General features: G+C 44.7%; 1 protein-coding gene and 1 long non-coding RNA gene across 5 annotated transcripts in view; one reads left to right on the top strand and one right to left on the bottom strand.

Annotated features, from left to right (window-relative positions):
- Nucleotides 1-17,726, top strand: part of FARP1 (FERM, ARH/RhoGEF and pleckstrin domain protein 1) — a 381,868-nt gene that overhangs the window by 266,919 nt on the left and 97,223 nt on the right. For all 3 annotated transcript variants that reach the window (XR_010318171.1, XM_064269973.1, XM_064269972.1), the window contains exons 6-10: nt 4,626-4,723; nt 9,516-9,630; nt 10,509-10,656; nt 13,355-13,450; nt 15,403-15,566. Coding sequence is in view for 2 of the 3 variants with exons in the window: in XM_064269973.1 (XP_064126043.1) it covers nt 4,626-4,723; nt 9,516-9,630; nt 10,509-10,656; nt 13,355-13,450; nt 15,403-15,566 (621 nt within the window). In the remaining variant the exon portion in view is untranslated. The remainder of the gene's footprint in view (nt 1-4,625; nt 4,724-9,515; nt 9,631-10,508; nt 10,657-13,354; nt 13,451-15,402; nt 15,567-17,726) is intronic.
- On the bottom strand, nt 4,722-13,380 carry LOC111750417 (uncharacterized). Of its 2 annotated transcripts, none has more exons than XR_010318173.1 (4): nt 12,750-13,380; nt 8,701-12,526; nt 4,929-5,072; nt 4,722-4,844 (listed from the first exon to the last, which is right to left on the bottom strand). It is a non-coding gene; the product is annotated as an uncharacterized LOC111750417 (long non-coding RNA). The 2 variants fall into 2 exon arrangements; XR_010318172.1 differs by having other exon boundaries at nt 12,444-12,526.

Raw genomic sequence — 17,726 nt, 5'->3', positions numbered from 1 at the left:
AGGATCAACTCTACAGCAACAGGTTTTAAGTTACTCTAGCTGTCTAGCTGTCTAGTTCATTCTTTAGGGCTCCAGGAATAGCTTTCAGCTCCCCACTTCTATAGATAGAAGATTAAATTGCACTGCACTGTTAAACAAGAAGCTGAATTCCTTTCTATTTACTGAAGTGCACATTCAGTGGAAATCTTTTCTATTGACTGCAGAGCCCAGGCATCTGGGAGAAAGAGTACTCACTGACTCCTAGATGCAGATTTAAGCAGCTAGAGAGCTTTGGAAGGGAAGCTACCATTTTGCTCTGGTTGCAGAGCTCTGTGTCACTTGTTTGTGCTGATCAGTTTAAGCACACTGCTTTTCCAGACCTTGTCTTGGGGCACACCATCTCGTCCCTGATGCTATTTCTCCTTAGCTGTGGTCTTTACATAACTGGAGGGGAGTCCCCTGTTACAGTTTGCTGCTGGGTGACACCTGCTGAAGTTTTACTTTAGGCCAGCAGAGAAATGGGAAATTATTTATATTTAATAGGAAAATAAAGAAGATCTAGACCTCCCAAATGAAATGAATTTAAATAGACGTTTTGTAAACAAGGCATCAGATTAGTGTGATTTGTAACCCTCACCGTCTGTAGAAGGAAATGCCTTCTGGTTAGTTCTGCCACTGTCATCACCACCCCCCTCACACACCCTCCTCTGCCAAGGACAGTTGATTCCGCTTGGAGCACTTTGTGTTTTCATAGGGTTTTCCGGGTTGACGTTATTTAGTGCCTGCTTTTTAAGTAAAGGTAGCCTTTGCCTCTTGTGAAGAATGGAACCCTGGTGGCGCAGTGGTTAAGTGTTCAGCTGCTATCCAAAAGGTCAGCAGTTTGAATCCACCAGGCGCTCCTTGGAAACCCTATGGGGCAGTTCTACTCTGTCCCATAGGGTCACTGTGAGTCGGAATCGACTCGACAGCAATGGGCTTGGTTTTTCTTTTTTTTTTTTTTGGTTTCTCTTGTGAATTTGATTGAGACTGCTTTAGTTTATAGTACTGAAGGTGCGGCTGTATCTCTAAAGTTAGCGTTGCAGCCAGTGTGCTCAGCTGACAGCTGTCATCATTCAGAACAGTCGGCAGAGTCATTACCCAGGGAGGTATTTCTCATGTTACGGGGACTTTGGAACAGGGAAGAGACAGCAAAAATAGGGAGTGAAAAGTTCTTCTTTCAGTCTTCAAAAAGACACTTGCCCTCTAAATAAATCTGTGTGCTTTCAGAACCTAATACCATCTCGCTGCCCACGTGGTTGTCACCAAAGGTCACCAAAGCCTGTCAGACTCCAGCCGTGAATTGGTTATGGAACACTTATTTGTGAACACTAGACCTCGTTTTTGAACTAGTAAATTGTAAAATGCTCAGGATGTAATGCCTTTAAAATGTAAAGCCCTCCTTCTTATTTAAAAATTAACCACAGGGATTAGGAATTAAAGCCTGTGGCTCTGAGAAGTGTTACGGTTTAGAAGACACACACTGCCTAACCAAGAAAGATCGCTGATACCATTTCTTCCCGCATGAACTTATGTTGATGTTCCAGTTATTTTATATTCTCTGCTTTTCAGAATTCCCTCTCTAGTTTTTTACGTCTTAATAATTCTCCTGGAAACCTCTGTGATTGGTGTTCTTAAAGCCCCCTTTTGAAATTAAGGTAACCTGTCCAAACAAAAAAAAAAAAAAAAACTTTCATTATTACAATAGTAATAAATGTGCATTGTAGAAAGTTAGAATATGCAAACACAGTTTATACAGAAAATGGTCTACATTCTACTTTGGTTGGTGAGCAGCGTCTGGGGTCTTAAAAGCCTATGAACAGCCATCTGGGATACCCCACTGGTCTCACCCGCTTGGGAGCAAGGAAGAATGAAGAAAACTAAAGATTCAAGGGAAAGATTACTCCAAAGGACTAATGGACCACATCTATCAGGGCTTCCACCAGACTGAGTCCAGTACAACAAGATGGTCCCCGGCTACCACCACTGACTGCTCTGACACGGATCACAATAGAGGGTCCCGGACAGAGCTGGGAAAAAATGTAGAACAAAATTCTAACTCAAAAAAAAAAAAAAAAAAAAAAAAACACCAGACTTACTGGCCTGACAGAGACTGGAGAAAACCTGAGAGTATGGTGCCTAGACACCTTTTCAGCTCAGTGATGAAGTCACTCCTGAGGTTCACCCTTCAGCCAAAGATCAGACAGGCCCATAAAGCAAAATGAGACTTAAGGTTCACACCAGCCCAGGGACTAGGACTAGAAGGCAAGAGGGGACAGGAAAATTGGTAATAGGGAACTGAAGGTTGAGAAGGGTGAGCATTGACATGTTATACGGTTGTTAACCAATGTCATAAAACAATATGTTTACTGACTGTTTAATGAGAAACTAGTTTGTTCTGTAAACCTTCATCTAAAGTACAATATAAAAAATAAATATGCAGATAAACATTAAGAAGCTAAAAACACTATGCCCAGAGATTGCCATTATTAACACATTAGTGTGATATTCTTCCTGGTTTTTTTGTATGCATACACATGTACTTTTCATTTCGCCTGACACCTAAACCCTGTTTTTTCCCCCAAATGCCACTGATAGCTGTTTATCATAAAATAAGATTCACTTTACGACCCCACGTTGCATCTGGTCATGATGTCCTTTGGGTCTCCTTTAATCTAGCATCAAACCCATTACCGTCGAGTCGATCCCCACTCATAGAGACCCTACAGGACAGAGTAGAACTGCATCATAGGGTTTCCAAGGAGCACCTGGTAGATTTGAACTGCTGGCCTTTTGGCTAGTAGCTATAGCTCTTACCACTATGCCACCAGGATTTCCTTAATCTAGCATAGTCCCTTCTTTTTCTGCTCTTCATGATATACTATCTTGTTGAATAAACTAGACTAGTTGTACTCCAATATCCTGAATGTGTCTGATTGCTTCCTTGTAGTGCTGTTTAGCTTGTTCTTCTGTCCTTTGTATTTCCTGAAATTGGAAGCGAGTTCTAAAAGCTTGTCAGACACAAGTTAAATGTTTTTGGATCGAATCCATCATAAGTGATGTTGTGTGCCTCGTATTTGATTAGTGATGCTAAGATTGACCACAGGTTTAGGTTGGTGACATTCTGATCTTTCTGTTGTAAAATGGCATTACTTTGGCCATTTGTGAATGTCCAGTCTCCTAAATGATCTTTATACCAATTGGCAGTTCTTGCCTGCTGGAGTTAATCATTTCTTTAGAGGTTGTGGAATGAGGGTTTCTAATCCAATTGGCAGTTAGTTCTTGCCTGCTGGAGTTAATCATTTCTTTAGAGGTTGTGGAATGAGGGTTTCTAATTCTGTTATTCCTGCTACACTATGAGTTGGCATTCTTCTGGAAAGTAAAGTTTTGTATCACCTACTTGGGCCACTGGGCTACCTTGAAATACCTTTCCCAATGGAGAGGCAAGTTATATGCATAATTCTTTGCCTTGGGTTACTAGTTTTTAAAGGAGGAGTTGCTTTAATAGCCTCCTCAAATGGCGATACATTTATTTTTTCCAACTTTCTCATTTTGTGTGTATCATTATAGATACCTGGGTTTTCATTAATTCAGTGTGTTTTTGTTCACTCTGATCATTATGGTTGATGTTCACATTGCCACAGCTTTGGACAGTGGAGGACCCTCAAGATAGTGCTTTTGTCATTTTGATACAACTTATTTATTTTTGAGAGAGCTCTCTTGCTTTCTATCGTAACTAGATATTCTAGGCTTACTTTGTAATGTTCCCTACTCTAGACCTGGAACCTGGCATTTCTCGACAAATCTCTGTGTCTTTCCAATGGATAATTGTATTAGGGACAAAATCTGGTTGCTAAGGGTTGCTACTGAGGGTCACTGCGCTGAGGCCATTTCAGTGGGCGCATACCTTTCTAAATATTTTTGAGTTCACATTGTTATTTTCAAATCAATTTTAACATTACGCTGTTTTTACTTAATTTTTTTTTATTTGTAGGTATATCTTTCCTCTTACCCCAAAAGTGTTTACTTGCTTTATCCTATAATGTGAAGGAAGTGATTGTAAAATAAATTAATTTTTGCAGACCCGGTAGCTGAGGCTTAGGAAGTAACTAAATGGAAACTACACCACAAACAAGTGGCATGACAGCAGTGTAAACCCATGTCTTTCCAATTCCGTTGGCAGAGCTCTTGATGACCGTAATAAACTGCTCTTGTTGTTTGAGTCATGAAGCTGCTTTAGAGTGTTTGTGACTGAGCTTGTGAAAAATTCAAAATGCTTCCTCTGCCCTGCAAAAGGTATATTCGGTGGCAAGATATGGTCTTGTGTTTTTATGGCTGCGTCTTTCCATATAAAATGAAACTTATTACTCATTATGTGAAAAATTTACAGCATGTATCTCCCGGTACTTTTCATTGTTAGGGAAGTGTTGGTATTTTCCTTGTAGTCGTGGCAAAGGGATTCATTCCAGCCTGGGCGGACTTTCTTGTTACTTGCATTTATAATCTTTCTTTAGTTTCTCAGTGAGGAGAGGTTGCCAGCAGTGAGCCTGACCTGCCGCTCTCCCTCCCAGCTCTCTTTGCCTCACACCCATCTCTGTTTATATTTGCAGGTACCTGTTTGCTCTGCAGGTGAAGCAGGACTTGGCTCAAGGCAGATTGACGTGTAACGATACCAGTGCTGCTCTCTTGATCTCGCACATTGTACAATGTAAGTTCTGGTGGCATCCTTTAGAAGCCATGTTGGAAATAACACAACGGTCTTTTTGATGGGAAAAAATCACATCCACACAAACCAGTATAATGCCACTGTGTTGTTTTAGCATGGATGCCTGTGGAGGCAAGGAAAACAAGACTCTGACCTTCATTTAATATGCATATCCCCCAAACATTAACCCACAAATTCTGGCACTTGCCTGCTTCATTCACCATTTACAACGCAATTGTTGGTGTTCAAGTGTCTCGAGGGGGAAGCTCGGGTAAACGATGGCAAAGTAGACTAAGCTTGTTCCTTCCTGTTCTTCAATTTAATATTCATCATTAACTACGGCCTGTTAGTCCTAAGACATAAAGAAACCAAAAACCAGACTCAGTGCCACAAATTTAACATCTCACTTTCTGCTCTTTCAGGTTCAGTAAACACAAGAAGGTGGACTGAATGCTTGTGAGGCTTGAAACTAAATACTTTAACTTACCTTAGTCTAGACACGGTTAAGTAGATTGAGCTCATTCAAGGTTTACTAATGCTTATCAGGTGACAGCCTACCTGGGCATTTTCCCCCTCAGCCAAGGGAGAAACCACTTTATGTGGAATATACACATTATGTTTCAAAAAAAGATAATTATGTGTATAGACTAATATCAATGTGTATAAGCCCTGCTGTAAGAAGGGAAGAAAATGTGCTATCCTATCTTTTTAATTGCCATTGTATACAAAGTAGAGCCGTGTAATCATCCCCATCAAATTCTGACAACTGCCCAGTTAATAATATTTCCAAAGGGTTTTAAAGCAGTGTCACTCCCCAAAGTCAACAGATTGTCTTAGTTCAGTGGAAGGGGGTGCTTCTGGAGAAGGTGTTTGTCTTCTGTTTTTCTGTACGTGAGCACTATTGAATGTTTACTAGCCATGGTACATAACATGCTTTGTTAGCAATTTGAAAATGCGTTGTGCAAAAGAAAAACAAAAAAAGGTGTCCTTTATAACCTTGGAAACCTTGGTGGGGTAGTGGTTAAGAACTTCAGCTGCTAACCAAAAGGTCAGCAGTTCAAATCTACCAGGCACTCCTTGAAAACTGTGTGGGGCAGTTCTACTCTGTCCCGTAGGGTTGCTATGAGTCAGAATCGACTCAATGGCAACAGGTAGGTTATTAAACCTTAGTATTTGCTAACACTGTATGTATTATCTCAGAATAATTCTCATAACAACCTCATGGGATCAGTGCTCATTTTACAAATGAGGATACTTTGGCCCAGAAAAATCACATAATATTTGCCTTTCCTGTGTTTGGTATTCCCTCTTCCTAAACCAATAGGAAACATATATTGGTGTCTTAGGCATAAAAAAACAAAACAAAACCCATTGTCATCGAGTCAATTTCCAACCCATAGTGATCCTATAGGACAGAGTAGAACAGCCCCATAAGGTCTCCACAGAGCAGCTGGTGGAACTGTAGGCGCAGGCAGACCTAATCTGGTTGGCCAGGTGGCTAACCTTTCTGAACCTCCCTTTCTTTTGGAACATAAGAATAATAGAAGCTTTTACATAAAACCATGAAAATTAAATGATGGCATAAATACCCAGTACGTGTTAGGTGTGCAGGGAACATGACTCTCCATCTGTATCCCCACTCGCCTGCAGCCCCCCATGTCCAGACAACGTAACTTTTAAAACCAAGGCTTCCTTATTGGCATAGCACCTTCATAAAAGGTCTGTGACCTTAGGCTTTTTGTAAGCAGAGGAGAAACATACCTTTCTAGAACATTCCTGACACCATTGTAGTTCTTTCCCCCAAGTCTGTGGACTTGGTCACTCTTACTCTTACATGGAAGTGACACCCAGAACATCATGGGTTCTGTCTGGTATCCTACTCTCTCTCAGATACCAATAAGGAGCTCAAGATCCCCCCAGAATATGGAGTTTTTTAAAGGAAATTAAATACATGGGTTCAGAAGTGCTCCTGCTCCTTACATAGCTTTTGATGTGAGCCACACAACTTTTTATATTCCTCCTGCCATAACCGTAAAGCCACATTTCTGCATTGTTTTTTCATTGTATTCTTAAGCAATCCAATTGCTCAGTCATGAAAGGAGGCATTTCACAGGATCCTCCATGAAGAGTGTGTGTGTTGATTTAAATTATTGGTAATTATTTATGTTATTGGTAAGGGGTGAGAGGTCACCTCATTTCCTCTTTTGCAGAAGCTTTTCCAATGCTGATCACAAACTATTTATGGTATATTGAATGTTAGGGAACCCTGGTGGTGCAGTGGTTAAGCACTTGGCTGCAAACAGAAAGGTCGACGGCTTGAACACCAGCTGCTTGGTGGGAGAAAGATGTGGCAATTTGCTTCCATAAAGATTTCAGCCTTGGAGACCCTATGGGGCACTTTTACCCTATCTTATAGAGTTGCTATGAGTAGGCATCGACTTGACAGCAATGAATTTGGTTTTTGGGTTGGAAGCTGTATGTTCTTCTCATTTGTATTTGTATATACAATCCGAGATCTTTTTTTTTTATTTCCCTCCTCTTATTTAAATTTGGGGAGTTTTTCAGATGTTCTGTATTTTCTTTTTTCTTTTGCTCCCTTCTTCACTGGCCTTATATATCCCCTGCAATATATCAAACTCATAATTTTCTCTGATTTATTATGAACCAAGTAAATAGGACTTCTCGATGAAGAGGGGAGTCCAGCACTAGACAGACTGATGTGAAAATACCACGTAGGTAGCTTGGAGGTGTGTCGGGCTACATTTCTGCAGGTGGTTTGTGTCTCTACTGTGACAATTATACATGACAGAAGGTTTGCTTAAGCATGTCTTCATGAGAAGTACAGTTCATTTACTAAAGTCACAGGATTTGGGTTTGTTGTCCCTATTTTCGGTCCTGGGTATACGCCTATGAACTTCAGTATATGCATCTGCAAATGTGACATCTGTGGCGTAAAACATTAAAAAATATTAAGTCGTGTCTTAAATATATATTGATTCTCAAATCCCTAAAAAATAAGGAGGAGCCTATGTCCTTATTTCAAAGGAGAGAACGCGTGGGGCAAAAGTGAGTTTGGTAGTCATATATTGCAATTGCGCATTGGGAGGGCAGTGAGAGCCAGGCCACTCAGCAGAGAATTATTACACATACTAGACGGTGGATTATTAATTCATTCCTACCGAATTTTGGGGAAGGGTATGTTATAAAATCCAAGCGAGTCATGAAGTCCAAACTAAAAGCTCAAGGACATTTAGGGCTTAGGTGTTTTCCCCATATACTTTCTTGGGGCCAGATGGAAGGAATCATGGCAAAGACAGGCAGCCAGTGACAGTGGGCACCGTGGCCAAGGGCGTCCCCATTCCGCACCGTTTCCTGGGATGGAGGGTGGCAGTTTTACTGTTCAGGGATGGAGAGATTGGTTTGGAAGTCAAGGCAATTAGGAAATAGGTTATTGATGTGTTATAGCAGGAGGAACCTGGTGAGTGAGTGAGTCTTCGGTGGCCCACCTGTTGCCCGGTGACCTGTCACTATTATGTGCAGAGCAAATATCCTCAGTGGTTGTGATTTCTGGCACCATGACAACATATAGGCCGTGTCCTGTGTGGTGACTGGAGGTCCATCACCTCAAGTGTGATAAGCTGTGTCACACAAGGGAGAAGAAAAGTGGGCTTCCTAGCAACCACTCACTTGCATTAATCAAAACAGCTGCAGCAGCTGGGCTCTGGTCAGTAGCTCTGCTTCTTATTAAGCTTATTACTACATAGAATATTTGATACAAAAAAAAAAGGTGTGCTGTCCCATACTGCAATTGGTATAAATTGAGCTGGAGCTAGTGTTGGGAAGCTCAGGTACACTTATTATTTTAAAGCTTGATCCTTTAAATTTCTAGATTTAAATACTTGAGGACTCTTCCGATGTTACATGAGAAGAAAAGCATGATATTTCTCACATATGAAAAATATATAGGAGTTTTCATTTACCCAGCTGGTTCTGACGAGAGTACCGGAAATTTAATAAGCTCCTTCAGCTTGTTTTTTTTTCCACCACATTAAATCGTCTGCATTTGTATCCATTTACAGTCATCTTTTCTATAAAAGATAAAGCATTTGTATTTTGCTTAATAACTATTGTATGTAAGAATTTTAAAAGTTGATTTTGTAGAGTCCGGAAAGTATGACTTGGTTAGAAGTCAAGAAGTGTGATAATCCACGTGCATAGAATTTACAGAGGAGAAGGGGAGTGACCCGGTCGGTGTTAGATGGTGAGGAAGACCCACAGCAGGGCGCAGACAGCTGAAGATGGACGATTCTGAAGTTTTCTTTCCAAGTGTTAGAAATAAGGAGAGTGAAAACTGTCTTCCTACGTTGCCACAATTATTAAATATGCCCTCACATCGTAAGGAGCCCTGGTGGCACAGTGGTTAAATGCTCAACTGCTAGCCAAAAGATTGGCAGTTTGAACTCACCAGCCGCTCCATGGGAGAAAGATGATACAGTCTGTTTCTGTAAAGATTTACAGCCTTGGAGACCCTATGGGACCGTTCTGCTCTGTGCTGTAGGGTCACTATGAGTCAGAATGGACTGGATGGCAGTGGGTTTGGGGTTTTTTTTTGGACTCGCATCTGCACCTTCTAACATCTAGCCCTTATGATGCTATCCCCCAACTGGGATCTCCTCATGTTATCTATCACCTGGCTTCTAATTTGCTGGCTGAGTGATATTCCACCAGGGACATAACAAATTGTGAAGTGCTAACAAAGTATTTTCTTGTTTTTTTTTCTTTGTGTGTTTCTTAGCTGAGATTGGGGATTTTGACGAAGCATTGGACAGAGAACACTTAGCAAAAAATAAGTACATACCTCAGCAAGATGCACTAGAAGACAAAATTGTGGAGTTTCACCATAACCACATGTAAGTCTCATTTGTTGCCTTATGTTCCCATTGAGCTGTTTCTCTCTGCCCTCCCAGTTTATATAGGTACACACATGCGTGTACACACATGCGTGTACACACACGCACACACTTGTGGACATGTAGAAACCATTGTGAAGAAACACAAGGGGCAGGGGAGAAGCACACAGAGGCTCGTTGGGTTGCTAGTGCCCTTCCTAGACACTCAGAACTGCAGGGAAGGCTCCAGGCCCCCAGCTGATTTTCGTGTGAGACCAGAGTTGTTATGTCAAGAGCTGCCCTCACCCGGGCCTCCATCTCAGGCTTTGGAATAAATGGGAAAGTGTAAGACCCAGCCATCACCCAGTTATCATCTTAGGAAAAGATGGGGCATGGGGCATGGGGAGCTGGGACCAAGTAAGATGGTAAGACTCTTCAGCCTTTGTAACATCTCCATTTTGTTGTTTTGTTCTAATCAGTAAAACGTTTTAAAAGGATTCTCTGTGTTGTTGTTTGTGCCTGCTGATAACATGATAGATGTGTTGCCTTGAGCTTTGCTTAGAAATTTGTGTTCATTGTGAGTGACTAACAACTTGTTTTAACACAGTGGTATTTTGCTTTTCTATGACCTTAGAGGGAGCTCTTTGAGATTCCAAAAAACTGGCCAACTTGGAGACAGACTTCTGGGGTTTTGTGTTTCACAAGCAATAGAGCTTTTGTCCTAGCTGTTAGACGTTGGGTCGCAGGGAACGGGAGGTCAGGTGTCATCTGATCGGTTAGCCTCACTGTTTGTGAATTGAAATGCCTTTTTATTTCCCAGGAGAAACTGCTTAATCTCAAACTAATAGATGCAAGGAATTCAAATCTCCTGGCCTTTGTTTTCCTTTTTGTTTTGTCAGCGGACAAACACCGGCTGAGTCTGATTTCCAGCTCCTGGAGATTGCCCGTCGGCTGGAGATGTACGGGATCCGGCTGCACCCGGCCAAGGACAGGGAAGGTACTAAGATCAACCTGGCCGTTGCCAACACAGGAATTCTGGTGTTTCAGGTACGAGGCTTTAGGACACAGCTCAGTTCCCTTTGACTCTGAGTCCATGTTGGGTGGGCCAAGTTAAGACCTCTGAGAGTTATTTTTAGGTGAACAGGGAAAAACTCACCTTGTCTCAGGCTTCTTGTTTCTTTTCACACCCTCGACTTCCAGGTTCTCTCTCATTTGCCTTTTGTCCTGATGATGGATTTGTATGGGCTTGTTGACTGCGACCGGTTGCCATGGGGTCAGTTCCAACTTACGGCAACCCCACTTATGTTGGAGTACAATTGTGCTCCATAGGGTTTTCAATGACTCATTTTTAGGAAGTAGATTGCCAGGCCCTTCTTCAGAGGCACCTCTTGGTGTGCTTGAGTCTCCAATCTTTGGGGTTACCAGCTGAGCTCATTAACCTTTTGCACCACCCAGGGACTCCTATCAGCTGTGGAATTGTAGGAACCTGTATCTTTCGGTGGACCGGTAGCTTACAGCATGTTGTAATGATCCAGAGTTCAGATTCCCCAAATAAACACCCCTCACGTGCTTACCCGTCACGCTCTGTTGTAACGCAGTCGTTTTTAACCTTATTTGAGCTGAGCCGGCTCATTTGTAACTTCACGCGCACATAATTTAAAAAGAAGGGTGTCACCTGCGCCTTTACAATACCGCCGTCCTGTGAATTCATTAAAGCCGTGTTCCTGAGCTGCCGGGATCTCACACCATCACATGCCACTCCAGAGTCCACGCTTGTGTTTTACTCAAGGACATGCAGCCGATGGCTGTCTGCAGCCTGAAGTGTGTCCTCTCTTGCTCACACTGCTATTGAGATGTTTTATCGGTTAATGCTTCCCTTTTCCTTAACAGTTTTATGGAAGAAGTATTGCCGTACATTCAAACTGCACACACATAAGAGTAGACAGAGTGATAAGTTTTGACATTCGTAAATACCGGTGAAGCCATCGCCGCAGTCAGGATAATGAAGATATCATCACCCCCAAAAAATTTCCTCAGCACTTTTCCTTTTAAGCAAAAGTGGGTGGTCTGTGCTTTGGTTTTAACAAGCTGCGGAGAGAGCCTCTGCGTTTCTCAGGAACAGGGCCAACTTTGACCTGTTTTTGAAATTGTAAATATGTGCGTGACCTAAAGCTCATTTTTTGAGTTCCGCACAGGCTTTCTTCCACTTCCCCTTTTGTAGGCCCAGTAATTCTTCTCTTTTGCTTCCTGTCCCAAGAGGTGTGAAAGTTAGGTTTCCTGCCCAGTCACTTAGCGAGCAGCTAAGTGGTTGAGGAGGTGGCAGCTCCTAACAGTTGTGGTTTTCAGTCCTATCGTTAAACTTCAAAATCCAAACCATTAAACATTTCTGAACATCATAAAGAGGGGAAAGAAATACTCGAAATAGAATTAATTTGCTTTGATTGCATTTGATACGATCTCAGTACTGAGAATTGCTCAGTAATTTAATAACACACAAGCGCCACTACCTAACTGCTTCGTTCTTGACACTTTGAATAAACGGACTTGATGTTAAAGTGGGCTGAGTAGGAATTCTGATTTTAGTTGAGAGGACTAAACAGATGGGAGGTTCGTGTCTGGCAACTCCTTAGTATGTCTCCGCCACATCCCACCCAGGTACCAAAGACCAGGAGGGCGTGTGAGTCCTACCCGGAGGCTGTGCTCTGGTCTTGAACCCACAGCTCCGGGCAAGCTCTAGCCCTGCAGCTCAGTCTTCTTTAGTCCTGCTTGTGCTACTGAAAGCTGAGGGGGTACAGGAGCCAGGCCGGTCTGGATGAGTGGGGTGGATGGCTTACCTTCTGCCTTGCCTCCGTGAACATTACCAGTAGCCCGTGGGTAAGGGTGCTTGCTCGGTAGTGTCAGTTCTGCCAAATGAACTCTGTGATGTTGAACAAATTAAAATACAGTCAAACGTGTGAAAGCTGGAAGGTGTGTAAGATAGAAACCTGCCCGAGAAGGAAAACTCAAATATTTTCCACCAGTAGAGAGCGATAGAAAAGTGGTAAGCCTATATACCCTGTCGAAGGTGGGAAACTTGTGAGACTCAGAAAAACAAGGCATGGAGCCCTGGCGGTAGAGCGGTTAAGAGCTCAGCTGCTCACCAAAAGGTCGGCAGTTTGAATCCATGAGCCACTCCTTGGAAACCCTGTGGGGCAGTTCTGCTCTGTCCTGTAGGGTCACCATGAGTCAGAATTGACTGGAGAGCAGTGGGTTCCCGTTGAGTTCCAGCTCTGATGGGTTCCACTGTGTATCCATACTGCAGTTCCCCTGTCTGTAAAGTGATGATAAACCCATCTCGCTGGGTGTCCTGTGAGGTTTTGATACAATACGGTATGCAAAGCACATAGCACAGTGACTGGCACTCCCTAAGTGACAGCTGCTAATTAATGTGGTTGTCAGGGTTTTATCTGTATTTATTTTATTCTTATTTTTATCATTAGCTCGACCAGCCACTTCTCGCCCTGGAGACCGACTTAGCCTGAACGATGAATTGTATAGTTAGCGAGGAATAATGATCCAGGAAGTGGTGTTGCACAGTATTCACAGGTCCTGTGTGTTGTCCAGCCACAGGCAGACTTACTGAGCCACAGCCCTTCATGCTGCTGCCATCAGCCCCCCATACACAAAGCAGACCAGCCTACACGTTCACTGTGATGCATTATTGGCTCACTAGTTGTTATCGTTGTTTCATTTTGTTTGTGTTTAGGGTTTCACTAAGATCAATGCCTTCAACTGGGCGAAGGTGCGGAAGCTGAGCTTCAAGAGGAAGCGCTTTCTCATCAAGCTCCGCCCTGACGCAAACGTAAGTGGCTCACAGATGGCAAGGGGACAGCTGCTCGTGACTGTCAGTCATGGGCTGCGGGATTGCCGTGCAGGGGGGCTGCAGTCTGCTCCCAGCAGGGCTTACCCTGGTGGCGTGGCCAGCTAGTACCTAGGTCCTCTTGTACAGATGAGCTCTGCATTTGGGAACAGATGAGGGTGACGGATGGGCAATATGGGGAGCGGGATTAATGTCCCTGAACTGTACCCGTGAAGACTGGTGAAATGGCAAATGTTCTGTTACATGTATACTTAGGCACACACACGCACGCACACACACACACACACACAGTTACCAGCAGAAAACAAAAACAAACTCTGAATGTCTATATGTGGTGATGTATCCAGACACTCGGTAACTCCACAGCTGTTGTTCTCTGTAAACAGGGAGAGGGTGAGGAATACCGACCACAGAAGGGCGCTTAGGGCGAGGGTCAGTTACTTGTGCAAATACAGGTGGCCCGTGTCCACAACCAACCTGCATTGTCAGTTGCTGACATTTCTAGCCTTGGCCCCCACCAAGACACCAACAGTATTGTGCCATTTTCAGACACACCCCTGCTGACACAGGAATTGTCCCTGGCACTCAAGTCCCTGCAGTGGCCCCCAAGCCTCTGACAGAGCTCATTCTCAGGGGCCAACCATGTCCTTCCCACTTGCTTTCCATGTTGCTGCTGTTGTTAGGTGCTGTCAAGGCGATTTCTATTCATATTGACCCCATGTGACAGCAGAACTGTCCTGTAGGGTTTCCTAGGCTGTCTATCATCTTTGCAGAACATCGTCAGGTCTTTCTCCCACAGAGCCGCTGGGTGGATTTGAACCACCAACCTTTCGGTTGGCAACTGAGTGTTTAACCATAATGCCACCAGGGCTCCTTCTACTCCCCATAAAACCCCTAAAGAGTTTGCTCAGACCAGGACTGGGCCGGGGAAGGGAAGAATGGCATCTTCTCCATCTGCCGGAAGTGGCGATGGAAGAAGATGGGTGATATATCCCTGGTGTCCTCAGCCAGAATTTAGAGCACTCTTTCCCATGGAAAAAAGATTATAAATGGCAGCAGAGGTTTATGGTTGAGCTACAATATGGATTAAATAGGCTCTTGTGGCCTGACCTGGGGAAAAAACATGCTTTATAACTTCTTCTCTATGGGAAAATGCATTTTGAGTTCTAAAAAAGCTGACTTACAAATGAAGAATTGCAGCCCAACTTGTTTGTAAGTTGAGACTGCCCGGAACTGTGAGATCCCCCAAAATAGTTGGAATTGCTTGGAATGTCAAAGACTGTGGTTCCATTTATTTATGTATATTTATATAATATGGCCTCTCAAATCAGGAGCATTCGGTCGTGGGAGTAGAAAATTACTCTCTTCCCTTCTCAGAATCAAAGGACATGAATTTTTCTTTTGTGCTCCAGAAAAAAATTTCATTTCCTGTATGGTTCCTGGGGCCACTTGGAGGCTTAAGCCATATGCTATTTTATGGAGAAAAGACGTAAGACTAACACTCAAAGTTGACATGAACCCTGAGCAAGAAAACAGAAGAATTGTGTCTCAGTGATTTTAAGGAGGCAAAAAGGGAATTTTGGTACTTGGAGTTTTGTTTTTTTTTTTTTAGAAGGAAATGTAAGCCAAGTAAACATAATTTGTTGGTGAATTCTGTCAAAAGAAATGTTATCGCTTCCACTGGATATGTTCCACTGACTGCTGTTAGTTCCTCTACAGCATTTTCTGGGGAAGAAGATGGTTGAATGGTGACAAGGTCTTATCATTAGGGACAGTTATATTTTACTAAATGTTTCAATTTAACCCATGCTTTATGATACACAATTAAAAATGTCTTGGATAAGTTGGTTTTCTCTCCCTTTTCTCTTATTTCACACGTGAGAAAGATGTCCGTGGGTGATGGGAAAACATAAAGCGACATTTTCTCTTTGTAGAGCTCCTACCAGGATACCTTGGAATTCCTAATGGCCAGCCGGGATTTCTGCAAGTCCTTTTGGAAAATCTGTGTGGAACATCATGCCTTTTTCAGACTTTTCGAAGAGCCCAAACCAAAGCCAAAGCCTGTTCTCTTTAGTCGAGGCTCGTCCTTTCGGTTCAGGTGAGTTGGCCACTGCACAGCTGTCCTTTTGCTGCGCAAGCGATTCTCCGTGAGACTTCACTTTTCCTAAAGCTATCCTAGCCCTGGTGGCGCAGTGGCTAAGAGCTTGGCTGCTAACCAAAAGGTCGGCAGTTCGAATCTACCACCTGCTCCTGGGAAAACCTATGGGGCAGTGCTACTCTGTCCTGTGGGATCGCTGTGAGTTGGAATTGACTCGACAACAATGGGTTTAGAGGCTGTCACAGCAGGTATGGAAGGAGGGTGCTCATTGGCCCCCAGGAGCTGTGGCTGATAGAGGTGCTGCAGGCTGCTTGTGTTGTCCTTGCTGTGTTCCTTCCGAGCATTAGCCTGGCCTGTCCTCGCTGTGCTCCTTCTGAGCGCTAGCCTGGCCTGTCCTCGCTGTGCTCCTTCCGAGCGCTAGCCTGGCCTGTCCTCGCTGTGCTCCTTCCGAGCGCTAGCCTGGCCTGTCCTCGCTGTGTTCCTTCCGAGCGCTAGCCTGGCCTGTCCTCGCTGTGCTCCTTCCGAGCGCTAGCCTGGCCTGTCCTCGCTGTGCTCCTTCCGAGCGCTAGCCTGGCCTGTCCTCGCTGTGCTCCTTCCGAGCGCTAGCCTGGCCTGTCCTCGCTGTGCTCCTTCCGAGCGCTAGCCTGGCCTGTCCTCGCTGTGCTCCTTCCGAGCGCTAGCCTGGCCTGTCCTCGCTGTGTTCCTTCCGAGCGCTAGCCTGGCCTGTCCTCGCTGTGTTCCTTCCGAGCGCTAGCCTGGCCTGTCCTCGCTGTGTTCCTTCCGAGCGCTAGCCTGGCCTGTCCTCGCTGTGCTCCTTCCGAGCGCTAGCCTGGCCTGTCCTCGCTGTGCTCCTTCCGAGCGCTAGCCTGGCCTGTCCTCGCTGTGTTCCTTCCGAGCGCTAGCCTGGCCTGTCCTCGCTGTGCTCCTTCCGAGCGCTAGCCTGGCCTGTCCTCGCTGTGCTCCTTCCGAGCGCTAGCCTGGCCTGTCCTCGCTGTGTTCCTTCCGAGCGCTAGCCTGGCCTGTCCTCGCTGTGTTCCTTCCGAGCGCTAGCCTGGCCTGTCCTCGCTGTGCTCCTTCCGAGCGCTAGCCTGGCCTGTCCTCGCTGTGTTCCTTCCGAGCGCTAGCCTGGCCTGTCCTCGCTGTGCTCCTTCCGAGCGCTAGCCTGGCCTGTCCTCGCTGTGTTCCTTCCGAGCGCTAGCCTGGCCTGTCCTCGCTGTGTTCCCAGCAGTACCCTGGCTTGTCCTCGCTGTGCTCCTTCCGAGCGCTAGCCTGGCCTGTCCTCGCTGTGTTCCTTCCGAGCGCTAGCCTGGCCTGTCCTCGCTGTGTTCCCAGCAGTACCCTGGCTTGTCCTCGCTGTGCTCCTTCCGAGCGCTAGCCTGGCCTGTCCTCGCTGTGTTCCTTCCGAGCGCTAGCCTGGCCTGTCCTCGCTGTGTTCCCAGCAGTACCCTGGCTTGTCCTCGCTGTGTTCCTTCCGAGCGCTAGCCTAGCACTGGGCAGTCTAGCCTGCCACAGGAAGCTCCAGGCAGGATTCTCCAATCGAGAACGGATTCACTGTCTCTGCAGAGGTGTCTTATTTGCATTTGTGTAGCTTATAGAATGAAATGTCAACTTGCCCATCGTTGGTTCATTTGTACATTCATTCTTTCAACAAATATTTGAGTGCCTCCTGGATGCCAAGTACCATTTCAGGCATCAGGGGAGTACAATAGTGAACAGAATTATCCCCACTGTCCCCCGAGGGTATGGCCCCCAGACACCCTTTTAACTCAGTACTGAAGTCACTCCTAAGGTTCACCCCTCAGCCAGATTAGACAGTCCCATAAAACAAAATGAGATTAAATGGGCACACCAGCCCAGGGACAAGGAGGAGAAGGCAGGAGGGGACAGGAAAGCTGGTAATGCGGAACCCAAGGTCAAAAAGGGGAGACTGTTGACACGTTGTGAGGTTGGCAACCAATGTCACAAAACAATATGTATATTAATTTTTAATGAGGAACCAATTTACTCTGTGAACCTTCATCTAAAGCACAACTTAAAAAAAAAAAATTATCCCCACTGTCATGAAACTTACAGACGCTTGGGATAGTTGCTTAATAACCACACAGTTATGAAGTACATGGAGTTAAGCAGGCATTTTTCTGTTCTATAGAAAGGAAATGT

This window comes from Loxodonta africana, chromosome 17 (genome assembly GCF_030014295.1).
Source record: "Loxodonta africana isolate mLoxAfr1 chromosome 17, mLoxAfr1.hap2, whole genome shotgun sequence".
Classification (NCBI taxonomy): domain Eukaryota; kingdom Metazoa; phylum Chordata; class Mammalia; order Proboscidea; family Elephantidae; genus Loxodonta; species Loxodonta africana.
The sequence above is the reverse complement of the archived record's forward strand: the minus strand, read 5'-3'. Positions and strand labels throughout refer to the sequence as shown.